Source organism: Diadema antillarum, unplaced genomic scaffold (genome assembly GCF_040938485.1).
Source record: "Diadema antillarum isolate AM-2024a unplaced genomic scaffold, OU_Dant_1.0 scf00000189, whole genome shotgun sequence".
In the NCBI taxonomy this organism is placed as follows: Eukaryota; Metazoa; Echinodermata; class Echinoidea; order Diadematoida; family Diadematidae; genus Diadema; species Diadema antillarum.
The window spans coordinates 208,900-222,924 of NW_027271078.1; the positions used below are offsets into that span (position 1 = coordinate 208,900).

At 35.4% G+C, this 14,025-nt stretch overlaps 1 protein-coding gene across 1 annotated transcript in view; it reads left to right on the top strand.

Annotated features, from left to right (window-relative positions):
* LOC139723420 (uncharacterized) overlaps positions 1-14,025 on the top strand; it is an 83,426-nt gene that overhangs the window by 19,486 nt on the left and 49,915 nt on the right. Inside the window, exons 10-12 of the mRNA XM_071634666.1 lie at positions 4,387-4,599; positions 8,280-8,354; positions 9,846-9,914. Coding sequence (XP_071490767.1) covers positions 4,387-4,599; positions 8,280-8,354; positions 9,846-9,914 — 357 coding nt within the window. The remainder of the gene's footprint in view (positions 1-4,386; positions 4,600-8,279; positions 8,355-9,845; positions 9,915-14,025) is intronic.

Here is a 14,025-nt window from a genome sequence, read left to right on the forward strand (position 1 = left end):
CATGGACTACAATGACCTGCTGTACATTCCGGATTGCCTGTCGTCTAAAGGGAATCTTATTGCTTTGAAGACATTGTAAGTTACTCGAGTATCTCACACGGTCAGCTGAAACTTTTTTTTAACCAGTTCCATACTGAATTCTGAAATGCCCATAGACTTAACACGGAGACCACTAGGTTTCGGCACGAAACGGGATAAGTTGGTAACGTCACCGTGGACGCAAAGTCAGACTGGAATCTTGGTTGAAATTTCTTGAGCGTGTCACTCTCAGGTTTAAAACGCATGAAACCGACACAATGTTTTGTACGCTTTACTCAGAAAAAGACGGAAAAGGTATGTATTATTATACTGTATCTCGTCATGTCTTTTTTCAAAAATATATATTTGTGAAATTCCTGTGAGCGTCATATTGACGAACAGGAGCGTCGGATATTGTGCATTTTCATTTCTTTTTTGGGGGTATTATTACCGAGTTCATATTATATTTCTATACTTCTACATATTTCTACAGGCCAAATCTTGGATGTTCTCTCTATAATGTCATAACTGTGTGAATGTGCATATCGCTGTTATACTGTTTTTGTATAAAATAGTTAATACAGTCAGCATCGCGTGATGTCGATTTTGAAGTCAAAAGGAAAAAGTTGACTTTTGTGATATCCGTCTTTCAGTGGAATGATCACGTAACATTTGTTTTTCCTTCTGCGACTTATCCAACTTTCCGACTTGTGCACCGTGAACTTGTATTTCTTGCAGGAGATTAGAACATAACGAGATATTCATCCTAGAAAGAGGAACTTTCACCGAGATTACAACTTTGGAGACATTAAGACTCGAAAACTGTGAAATTGAGACGATAGAGGAACACACATTCCCTCAAAGCATCGTACAAATGTGAGTTGAAAGGTCAATTCGTTTCTCTTCCGGCTCACGAAGTACATAGAAAGTGTGAAGACCTTAATGTCTACATGATCGATACATCTTTTTTTTTCATTTCTTGTTTTTAGGTAGATATTAATTGCTTCAACCATTCGGTACACTTTTTGAGAGATACCAAGAAAGAAAAAACATAAGATATACCATTCGAAGATTAATTCGAAGGTTATTAGGTGAAAAATCGGTTTTTTGAAATGGCTGAGTCACCTCAAAACAAAGTAACACAAAGCGATCCTCATAGAAAGTGGGTTCCACCTTTGATTACGAGTGCTCTGCTTGGGATATCTCAAACCATATGTCATATTCCATTGTCCTCTTTGTCCTCTTTTCCATTGCCCTCTTTGTTGACGTTGTATTTTCCCTAATTTTTCCTTATCTTGATTACGGACTCCTAGCATGGGGTAGTGCCCATCAAACTTTACTAAATAAACTACTGTTATTACAAAAAATGGCTCTTCGCATTATTTGTGGTGTCCCGCCACGTTCCCATACAGAGCCATTATTTACTGAATATACGATTTTGAAAATCAAACATTTGTACTTTTTTCAACTTGGTCAGCTTATGTTTGATTACAATGTAAATGCACTTCCCAGTATTTTCAATTCAATGTTCCCACGGAACCAGTCTTTTTATAATTATTCCACTAGACAATCTAATGAGTTTCATCTAATGAGTTTCATTTACCCCTCTTGAGAACATTATAGGCTCAGAATACATTTATATACACCGGTCCTAGATTTTGGGACTCACTAACATGTGAGATAAAAAAATCCCCATCTTTGTATTCTTTTAAGCGCAAGTTGAATTTTTTTCTATTAAATCCTCTCTGATATGTTTTTTTTTCCATTAGCTATATGTTTCGTCAACCTCAGGGTTCATCATCCATCCACCAATCATTCAATCACTGAATTCATTATTACGTAATGAAGTAGCCATCACAATCCTTGCACAGCTGCATGTAGCACCAACTCTATGAAGCACATTCTCAATCATCCCCTGTTCCATTTCCCTTATTCAGCGTGTAGGCATTCTCTCATTCTCTCTTTTTTTCTTTCTCTCCTTCCATTCTTTTCATCTATTCAGGCAAGTTGTGTCATGTTGTTGTGTTTCTCCTCTTTTGTCCCGGCGTCCTGTCGTATATCACATTTGTGACAAGTGTTTGTAAATAAGTAATTCAAGTTTTATGAGTGGTTCACAATATACAAGCTTTGTTTTTAGTGGACATCTCAATTCTTTTTTTTTCAACTGAAGCATGACTTTGTTGTTTTGTTTTGTTTTTGTTTTTTTTGCCAGTATGCGCTCTTATGTCTATAAGTATCATTTATCTTTTGTAAAGGAAAATGTTTGTGTTTATAATGTAATTCCTGATTTATCTTATGTTTTGTTGGAAAAAGAAGAATGAAAATAAATGAATTGAATTGAATTGAATCGAAACCTTCAAAACCCTTTAATCAAATAAACATGAAATCTTTCTTTGAATTGCATACTCTTACATATTTCATAAGGTTTTGCATTTTCTCACCAAAGAATGTCAGAAACATGAAGTTATAGCTCTCAACCGAACTTTATACACCATCCTTTTAAAGTATATATATTTTTTAGTATTATGACGATTATATTTCTCTTTCTGTAGTTTTTGTGATGGCAGTTTAAAAGTATAGAACACTGCAATATAATTGCCATTATTCTTTCTGCATGTTAGTGATGAATACGTCGTCATGATATGAAAAAAATGTATATATCAAGAAATGGCATCAATGACACGATAAAATGGAAGATGAATAATTTCACAATAAAGCATGTTTTACATATTTGTCAATTGAAATTGTGATTATTTGTCGTTTCTGATTACGATAATGCCGTGCCTGTTCATGGCGTCGAGGCTCTCACTACTTCATTGACAGTACACTCGTTTACCTATACTTGACTACTATTTTACCTTATGCCCTCTGCCTAGAAAAGAAAACCAATACGTGATGGAAAAATATCCCGTTATTTCAAATATGCTTTTCTATTTCCCTTTTATTCCACGAACCATCTTCCCCATAGCGATCTTGGGTCCAACAGCTTCCGGTTCACGGAATCGGGGCCGTTTCGAAACCTACCTAATCTGAAATACATTTATATGGCTTACAACTCCTTGAACTACTTGCCTACTGATGCATTGTGGGGGTGTACATCTCTTAATACGTTGTGAGTATGATTTTATATTATTACAGGTATGATTATTTGCAAAGAAAGCAAAGATGATGTTTCAGCTGTGTGTGTATATATCATAAAATCCTACACAATACTGTACAATCCTACGGCTGACGTCGTTCCTCGCTTCCTTCATTTGTTCCTATTTCGGCACGCTGTCACAACTCTACCCAATTTCGACCCGCAATGCCCGTATAAAAGCCATGTTATATACAGCAGAGCCTCCCAATAAACGATTCCAATGGCATTGTTTCCATGTCATTGCCACCGTGATGGCTGCTGCAAATGCAACGTTGTAAAACTATTAAAATGCTCTCTAAGTTGTTGTTCTTGAATCGATCTCTCACTTAAGATGCTTAATCTTGTTACCTTTTTTATTTTATTATTTACGATAAAAAATAAACTTATTCCTTTCATCACACTTTTGCAAGAGAGAGAGAGAGAGAGAGAGAGAGAGAGATGAGAAAAGAGAGAGAAAAAAAAAGGAGAGAGAGACAGACAAAGAAGACGTATTATTTCATACAATGTATGTGACCCTGCATCACAAAAGCAACGACAGACCGCCAGTAAGGGATTTTAGTTAGGGGCAGATTCTGTATAAGAGCAGACTCTAATAAAGCTCTAAAATAACGTGTAACTCTATTCAATGGGACTCTCTTTACCTACCGAAATACTGTAAAGAATACACAGACTCTGAAATTAAAGTATGAACAGACAAAAAAAAAATGGCTCTGAAGTATAGGATCTATCAAAGCACTTTATCTTCACCACACAGCGCTAACTGCACGATGAATGGGACAAAAACATGGTGTATTAAAGGGAATAATTAAGGGATTGTCAGATTAGACTGTAATTAAGTATACTCTATGGGAACATTCTGATCATGATTAATGCCAACATTTAGAGCGGTAAAATCATCCCTTTAAAAGTTACTAGAAATGAACGTGACGAATCCTCAAAGGGTTTTTAATATCAAGACATTAAAAGGGTCTCTTACTACTCGAAAAAAAAAATGTTGAAGAACAATTGCTCAAATGTATTTTCCTTTTGATTTTATGATACCAAACTCAGGAGTAATGGAAAAGAAGGGTAGTAAAACAACAATTAAAAAGTTAAACCAATATCAATTTTGTTGACTCCTCGATACGAAATTTTTGAGTCCTGACATAAAATCAAGGGGTCATACTTTTTGTTCATATTGTGGAGCTCGGTCGTAATTAACATTGCCGTCATTATCTCATATGTTGTAGCTACGTTTTCGCCAACGATATGCCACGTTTAGAGAAGGACCATCTAAGAGACACCAAAATTCATTACCTCGAGATGGGGTATGCCGACACACTCACTATAGAGGAAGGTGCATTCTCCTACCAAAGCAGCATCTCCTATCTCTACCTCTACTGGAATAGGATCACGGAACTACCAATGGGAGGAACATTCCACAACAATCGCGTATATTACCTGTAAGTGCCTATATTAATTTCAGAATATAATCGTGAACACACTGCAAAAAGTCCGGTGTTAAATAGTGAACACCGAGCTGGTGTTAAATTTTCGGTGCTCATTTATGGTGTTAAATTAACACCTCCGGGTGTCATTTCCAAATTTTAAACTTTTTCTGAAGAGTTTCTTAGTAACTGCACTTCTTGTTGATTTTTAATTTAAACAAGACGATCAAGAATTTTACATTAAAATACTAGATTTTTGAAAAAATGTGAAAATAAATTTACACCAAAGTAACACCAGCTGGTGTGGTCTCTTATTGAAGCTGGACGGGTGTTAAACCATTGATATTAACACCAACAAATATCAAATCAACACCATGTGGTGTCATTTTTGAATTAACACCAGTACAGTGTCAAAATAACACCAGGTACAGTGTCAAATTAACACCACGAAGTGTCAAGTGAACACTTTTCAACACCATCACAGTGCATTTTTAACACCTGTGGGTGTGGTCCTTTATTGAAGTTTGATCGGTGTTAGATTTAACAGTGGTGTTAAATCTAACATCGATGTTTTTACAGTGCATGATGACAAATAAATTTCATTTTTGTCCAAATTCAACATTTTAAACATTCATTTCATTTCATTTCTCTCTTTCTCTCTGTTTCAAGGTTACCAACGTCTCCATTTCTATGCGAAAAAGCGGAAAACACATCAACATCAACAATAATAACAGCTCCCTCACACAAACATAGTAATTTTCACATTTCCCGCGAAAGTTTTCAATATGACATTCGCATATAAAGAAAATAAAGTAAAATGTGCTTTTGAATATTCAGATGTTATTTTAATGCACGTCATTTACTTCAATGTTCCAATTCTTGTAAAATTCATTTAAGAGTACATTCCCTATTGTTGTGTGAAAATTATTTCACACAGTTAAAGTGCAGTTTAGTGGTTCCAGGCTAGCATGCCTGTACATTGGCGGGGCATTATACTGCACATTACTTGAATATGAGACCGTTCTGAAGCAAATAGTTTTCACACAACAATAATGTACTCTTAAATGAACCCAATAAGAATTGGAACAATCATTCCCAAGCATTCCCACTGATTCCAACTGATCAGTTACTAGCCATCCCCGATAAAATGAGACAAAATGAAGAGTTTGTTTGCAAAAACCGATAAGTCTACGAACATACAAACAGAAACAAAGCAGCTCGGAGAAAAAAAAAGACCCTCTTTCTTTGCTCAAAGTTTTTACTATCTATCATTTATTTCTGGTCAGTTTTCCCTTTCTTTGTTTCAATATATATTACAAAAAAAAAAACTGCATCGCTTCGGTGATCCCTCGCATTTATTCCAAAGTCGATTCACATCCTTTGGGTTTATACCAGATCAACGTGCGTGTGTGTGACACACATACCAATGCACACACTATAGCTTCGGACGAACACCGAGCTAGGGCTTTCAATAGCTCAGTCGGCAGAGCACTGCTCTAGTAATCCGAAGGTCTCGGTTTCGAATCCCGATTAAAACCCACTTTCTTTGTTCATGCTCATAGTTGTCACTATTTTTATTATTTATTTCTGGTCAGTTTTCCTTTCTTTGTTTCAATGTATATATAATGTATATACACGTATATACGTGAGTGCATGTGTGTGTGCATGCGTGTTATATATACGTGTAAATATTTTGTTTATTTATTTATTTATGTATCTGTATTTTGATTTATTTATTTATGTATCTCTTTATCATATATACATATACATGTATATATATATGAAGAGTTTGTTCGCAAAAACCGATAAGTCCATTTTTGAAGATTTTGAAGTACGGTCTCTGTCATTAAGTACAAAATAATACCTTTTAAATGATATATTGGTCACTACATGTAAAGGTACATTTTTGAAGTTATGGTCAAAAGAAGAAAAACATTCTTATTATTTTCTATATTTTTCTTGACCTTTAATCGCAAATATCTCTATTTGGCAAATATGGACTTATCGCTTTTTGCGAACAAACTCTTCATATATAAATATATATATATATATATATATATATCTTACTCTTATATATATATATATATATATATACTCTTATTAAAAAGGGATTAAAAACCTATTGTGGGCCCGGTCGCAGTTCTTTATTTCTTGGTTGTTCTGTTTTTGTTTGTAATTTCTCTCTCTCTCTCTCTCTCTCTCTCTCTGGATGGGTCTCTCTATGTCTTCTCAGCCTGTTTTATGGTTCCAGGTTGAGTGTTATCAGGAATGGGACATTCTACAATTTCAGGTCTACATCACTGTGAGTATAAATGAACACTTCACTATAATACGGGACAACTGTTAATTGACCAAAAACTCTGCCACAAAATGCTTTGTTCCGTATTCTTTTTACACACAATGAATGAGTTGTCATGATATTGTGGTTCTAATCACAGTGTATTAGATTTAAAGTAGATGACATTTACTGTACCCATGCATTTGTCCTCGCACCAGGGATCCACATCTTTATTGAGGATTGCCCTGTAGTACATCGCCTATATGACCTGTACATTTAATAAGAATATATCTCTTTACACGAATACCAATTACAATATGTTAATGTTTCGACGATTTCTTTAGAGTAACTAATCGCTTATATCTTCTATTTATTTTTCTTTATTCTGTACAATAAATTTCTCTCTAACTGTATAATACTAATGTAATGTGTATTTCTTTCGGATAGGAATTTGAGATGGAACCGAATTTCGCTAATCGAGAGTCACGCAATAGTAGACTGCACCATTGGGTGAGTATGGCCTTTTCTGATAATACTTAATCACTGAAATATGCTAGAAATTCCATAGCAGCTGGATCATATTAAACTTCAGCAATGTCCTAATTTCTTATGGATTCAATTCAAGTCAATTCAAATTTTTGTTTCAGTTTGCTTTAGAGAAGAGATGAGAGCAGAAAAATTGATTTCTTTAGTGAATATACTAACCTTCTTTATTACCTCATTTACATTATGTGTTTTTTTCTTTATGGAAAACAAAATATGTGTGTGTGTGTGTGTGTGTGTGTGTGTGTGTGTTTGTGTGTGTATGCAATACACAGTATAACTACTAAGTCTTGTAGAGTGGTTACTGATACGTCCAGTGTTGTTATTCAGCAAACAATTCATTAGCGCTGCAGCTGCAGCTTAGAAGCGACACTGATATCGGGTGACCGCTACAGGATTTGTAGACTGGGGTACATTCGGCACATGTTTGGACTAAATATGGTTTGGTGTTGTGATGGAGAACCGTGATGTGCCTTCGTGAAACCAGGGTGGGGTGGAATAAAATTGTCCATCCGGGACACGAGGGTTGGAGTTGACAAACATGACGTGAACAGCTTGTATTCATTCGGTGCTGATCCAAGAATATTTTGTCGGTGTAGGACAGATATTTTGTCGGTGCATGACGTGTGTTTCGTTGGTGCATGACAGTGTGGTGCAATCGTAATCATGCTGGGAAAGGCGTCGGCACTTTTTTCCCGCCCTCCGACGGAAAAGGGCTCGATACCCCCTATTTTCCAGTCATCATTTTGTATGTTTGTAGGACTGGAGAGGGGAGGGGTGGATCCTGTAGGCCACTAAAACGACCCCACCCTTCCGTAAACTTTGAATAGTTTGCATCATTTGTTTTTGTATGTGTGTGTATTTATTTTTGCAGGACATTTAATCTCGAGGGAAACAAAATTGTCCTCATCGACTCCTACGCCTTTATTGACTCCAGTATCGACAAGCTGTATGTATTGCTCCTATGCTTCTTATGATAATAGAATACATACGTAAGATAAGAAACAAAACTGCAACAAAGTTTGTGCTGTATTCACCATCGGTTTATTTCTGCACACAAATTTTCGAGCGTCTCGCCGCCCTTTCTATTTCTCTTTTTTTCCGCCCTTTCTGGTGAATACAGCATGAACTTTGTTCCAGTTTTGTTTCTTATCTTGTTATCTTGACAAAACGTGGACAACCTACTCTTCTCTCTCCCTCTCTCCCCCTCTCTCTCTCTTTATTAAAGACAGAGAGGGAGAGGGAGAGAGATAGAGAGAGAGAGAGATTTACATAGATTTATAAAACGCCTAAATAGATTCTTGTCATTTTTGTTTGACATTGATTATTCGTCCTATTTCACTATGACGTCAATATCCATGCAATTTTGGATCCATACGATTTGCTCCCTTGCACGCCCGCCGAGGGCCCGGTACTAACGCTACGCGTGTTTACAAAAGCTCGCATTTGCAGTGTGTGTATGCAACAGCTGCGCGCTTGTGTAAAGCGCTCAGTGAACACTCTCTCGTTCCTAGATTCTCTCGTGTTTCTACATTAATAAAACATCAAATGACAAGGGTCTACTTTCGGCGTTATTATGAAACAAAATTTAATAATAACTATGAAACTAAAATCAAGATCTCAATTCCGCTATGATAAAACTGTCAATTTCTTTGATTTCACGAATGGTTTTCTTTACCTTCTTTATTTACCCTCAATCATGTTTGACATATGTCAACATCCTTTAAATTTACCTTTTTTTAACCCGCTATAATTGTGCTTTTGTTATTCATAACAGGATTTTCACATATGGGAATGGCGTAATGAACATTTCGTCAGCCGCTTTCGACAATGTTCGAAGTTCGAACTACGTGTGAGCATACAATGTCATAATATATTAAAACTATTTCCTCTCAATACATACACAGAGAAAGTATAAGTCATATTCCTTTAGCTTTTTTTTTGTTTCATTTTACTTGTCTGTAGTTCATTGTTTTCATTACCCACAAGAGGCTTGCTGAAGCCTCTCTGAATATCAAGATTGTTTATATCAAACTTTACACGCACACCTCATCCACACACACGCACACACGCACACACGCACGCACATACATACATGCACACACACACATTCATGCACACACACTTACCTAAATTGAACAGGTAGAGACAGCTCTCGTTAAGTATGTTTTCAAGTATTGTTACTATTCCACCCGGACAACTTTAATAAGAACAATCGGAATAGTTATGTTTGTTCTCTTCTTGTTTTTTGTTTTCATTTCCACGTATGGTGGGAGTCATTTAGCTTGTTTAAAATGTAATACACATTATGTGATGATAATTGTCCTGCTGTGCATACGTTTAACCTATATTACACAAATAATATTTTGTTCATGCTTGTTATGCGTAGTAAATGTATATTCATAATAACATTTCTTGTTTTTATGTCTTTGCATTCAAGAGACTTCAAGGATGTACAGATCGGGCACATTGATGACATGGCATTCAACAATGTTAATTTTGAGAGTCTGTAAGTACAGTATACTGCTGGAAAGAACACAGTGTCCCACAGCTTGAGAAACACAGTGTGAACACAGTATGAAATCTCTTCACACTGTTGAATAGTGTGAACACATTAAGAATCATCAGATCACAGTGTGACACATGACATTGCCATGTGAACACTGTGTGGAAACCAAACATCAGCTTGAAATCATCTCCACACTGTAAATTTTAGAGTAGTTGATTATGTTGTGACCACACTATGAACACACTGTGTTACAATGTGTTCCTTTAAGTAAGGAATTACGACAGCTATTATGCCGCTTGTACAATGTATGCCTGTTTATCTGTTTAACCTTTAAGAATTGGAAATTACATGTTTTGCGCACACGATGACCATTTTGATGTTTCTTTTTTTTTCATTTGTTTTTTAAATTACTACCAGTTTGTTAGATCCCTCAATATATACTGTTAATATACGTTCACGTTTGCCAAGCCCCATCAATAATCATCGCGGTAACATTGTTTCATGTGAAACGTTCGACAGTTTCCAGTACAAGGTATCATTAGTTGAACATTTTAAAACATTTCACTATAAAGTTGAAGTGTGAAGTATATTGTAATCTCTCATCAATGTGATGGTAGCGTTATGCTTTGACTCATGTATGATGTTTAATTGTATGGTGGTTTTTTTTTTTGTTCATCTAGAGGATATGATAAAAAAAAAGAAAAACAGTTTTCATCAGCGTCGTTGCCATGGTACATTAAACACAATGATACATGTGATCTCTTCAAGGGTATTCGCTGACGCTGATATAACGAGTATAGAGGACAGACTGTTGGGGGGTTCATCTACGGTTGTTGAATTGTAAGTTGTCTATGATCTCATTATGTTTATTGGTTAACGCTAATATTGTTATTCGTTGACATCCCCTGTAATGGAGAGGCAAACATGGACCTTTTTTTTCAGACAAGAAAAACGATTACATGTTACAACATATTATGTATAGGTTTAATAATATGGATAGTCATGACTATGGAGGCGATTGTGGGCTCTGGTGCAGCTTTTATGACCCCCTGCGTCTCTATATCTACTTTTCTGAAATATATCCTTTAATACAGCAATGTTCTATTGTATATAAGTTTCTTTCTTTTTCTACCCCAGAGAATTTCTGATAAAAACGCTTAGATCATTGTTCTCTGGCATTGGCTCTAAAACAGAAAAATACAAAAACTATATCGTATAAAGGGAATTGAATTTTCTCAGGTAAAAATTAATATGCGAAAACATTGTAAGACATCAATCTTAACATTATGATGATGGGTGTCTATGTGTGTGCTGATGTTTGTGCGTGTGGTTTTACTCGCCCGTTGAGGACTAGTCCCGACTACACTCGGGCAGGTGTCTATGGGAAATGCGTGTTGTAGCAAAATCCTCAACGGGCTAGCATTGCATGTCACATTTTTTTTCATGAGCTATTTCATCACCACTATGTATGTTATTCAATTTCAATTTATGAAAAACCTACCTTGTATTGTGCAGATCGATGACTTCAACTAATATTGAGTGGCTATCGGGTCGAGTTTTTGAAGACCTCTCATCGTGTTCTACTGTGTAAGTGATAGTGAAATTGAACGACTGGGTTTAATGTGGGAACGAGGGTTGACTTTAAGGTTTCAATCACTATTCACTGCTCACCGGGTAAGTGCACCGAAGCAATATGTTCCTTTATACGGTGATAGTTTACCCAGGCCTGCTAGTCTGAGTGCCAAAGTCAGTTTTTGGGCGTATCATTGTTTTACCGTCTGCCCTATGTTTCCCCCTTTTTGTGATGTTTTCACCATATTTCGCTGATGCTGAATTAAAATCCGAATGATGTAATTCTTGCATCCTTGAGGGTTTTGAGATGATTCCGAATGGTCGCCAAAAAAGCAGTCCAAATCTGAATTTTCTGTTTCCTTATAAATAGTGAAAAATAGGACACAAAAATTAGGTATGACTACATTTCCAACGTGCTCAATCCGAATCAGGATAATGCACTTTTTCCATTCTTGAGGTTTATGAGATATTCAAGATGAAAAAAAAAAATCACTACACAAAAAATGTAAAATTGAATCCAGAAAATGCTCTTTTTCTTTTCTGCTTATCTTTATTTGTTGTTCGTGTTAGCTTCTTACAGGTCACAAAAGATATTTGGAAGATAAAGAAAGACAACAAAATACGATCAATGATAATCGCATATCAATTATGTACGTTATGTCTAGTTTACTAATGTAATCTTTGTCCACGTCAACAAACAATAAAGAACAATTACAGGGAACAGGATTACACAGCAGCCTGAAATTGCAGCAATATCTGTGACGTCACTGGTACTTGAAAACAACAACATCCATTCATTTCGTCATGGGAACGTGTTCAACTCAATGACGGAGGTAGAAATAATGTAAGTATCTCTTTACTTAAGTTCTAAACTTCATTTTCTTCTCCCAGTTCGTCCATTTTTAATCCTTTGTCTCTCCCTCAATTCACACAAAAACACACACACGTACACAAGCACACACACACACACACACACACACACACGCAAAATAATGCTTCCTACTTTATAGCAAAATTACATGCAGTGCAATTATAATACTATGTGTATGTATGTATACATTCTATACTGATTGCAAAATGAGATAAATGCTGTTTTTAGACATTTCAAAGTAAGTCCGTCAACAGATAAAGAAAAATTAAACCTTCTCAGTAAGCTTCACCTGTAAAATAACAAGGAATATATTCTACAGAACATGATGAAATACATCCTGTTTTATTTGTATGTTTGATTTTAGGAGCTTTTATCAAAATGTGTCTAATCAACATGAATTAACTTTGTGATAAAAACTCTTCATATACATGACATACTAGGTGAAGTGTCATTTATGCGTATGTCATTGGTGGTGTGCAACGGTTTAATGAAAAGAGGTTTTTTTTTGGTAAAAACCGATAAGTCCATTTTTGAATATTTTGAAGTACGGTCTCTGTCATAAAGTACAAAATAATACATTTTAAATGATATAGTGGTCACAACATAAAGGTACATTTTTGAAATTATGGTCAAATGAAGCAAATTTTCTCTTATTATTCTCTTTATTTTTTCTTGACCTTTAATAACAAATATCTCAATTTTACAAATATGGACTTATCGGTTTTTGCAAACAAACTTTTCATATGTTTTAGTTTAATACGATTTCTTTTTCGTATATTCTTCAGTTAATGTTAATCTTAATGGATTAAAATGTACAAACCTACCTATGGTACCATAACCATCCGAGTGTAACATAAGCAGTTATACATGTGTGTAAGCCTTTTTTCGAATCTAGGCATTTTCGATGTCATTGACATTATTTTATTTTTTCATGTTTTATCGATATCATAAGAATTCAACCCTTTTGTTGACAGAAATATGAGAAACAACGACATCACTTCCATACCAGCTGGTCTATTTCAAAACCTGCCAAAGCTTCGAGCAATGTAAGCTCCGTTATGTAGTCTCTTGATCTTTTCTTGATTCGTTGTATTATTTGTTTTGTTTTTGTTTTGTTGTTGTTTAATAGGGGTCAAATGGCTATGAAATTAGTCCCAGTATTTGGTGAATGAGTTGCACTAAGCATAATATTGATGGCCCATCCTAACACTATTACAACCCCCCCCCCCCATGTATTTCTGTTTGCTACCATCAAGTTATCAAAACAAGAAATAGGTGTCCCTCACGCGATATCAAACAAACAAAATCATCATGTCAGAAACACGTACATCTCCAATGTAATCTTATATATTGTTTAGTTTTACAATCATAACCTGCCAAGCCTTCTTCGAGAAAGGACGAGATCTGTCCCTATTACTAATATTTGCGTACATGATGAATTTGAATGTGAAAGTAGATAAACGTCATTTTGATTTCCATCTGTATTGTGACGACACCATCAACTGTATATCAAAAATATTTGTATTTTCTTAACAATGCTGCCATTACAGAACAACAGCTACTGTGAATATAGTACACTGAAATGTATATCAAACGTAATTATTTCCTTTATTGCTTTTTTAAATGACTCAAATTAGTGCAAAACGTATCTAACAACGTATATATATA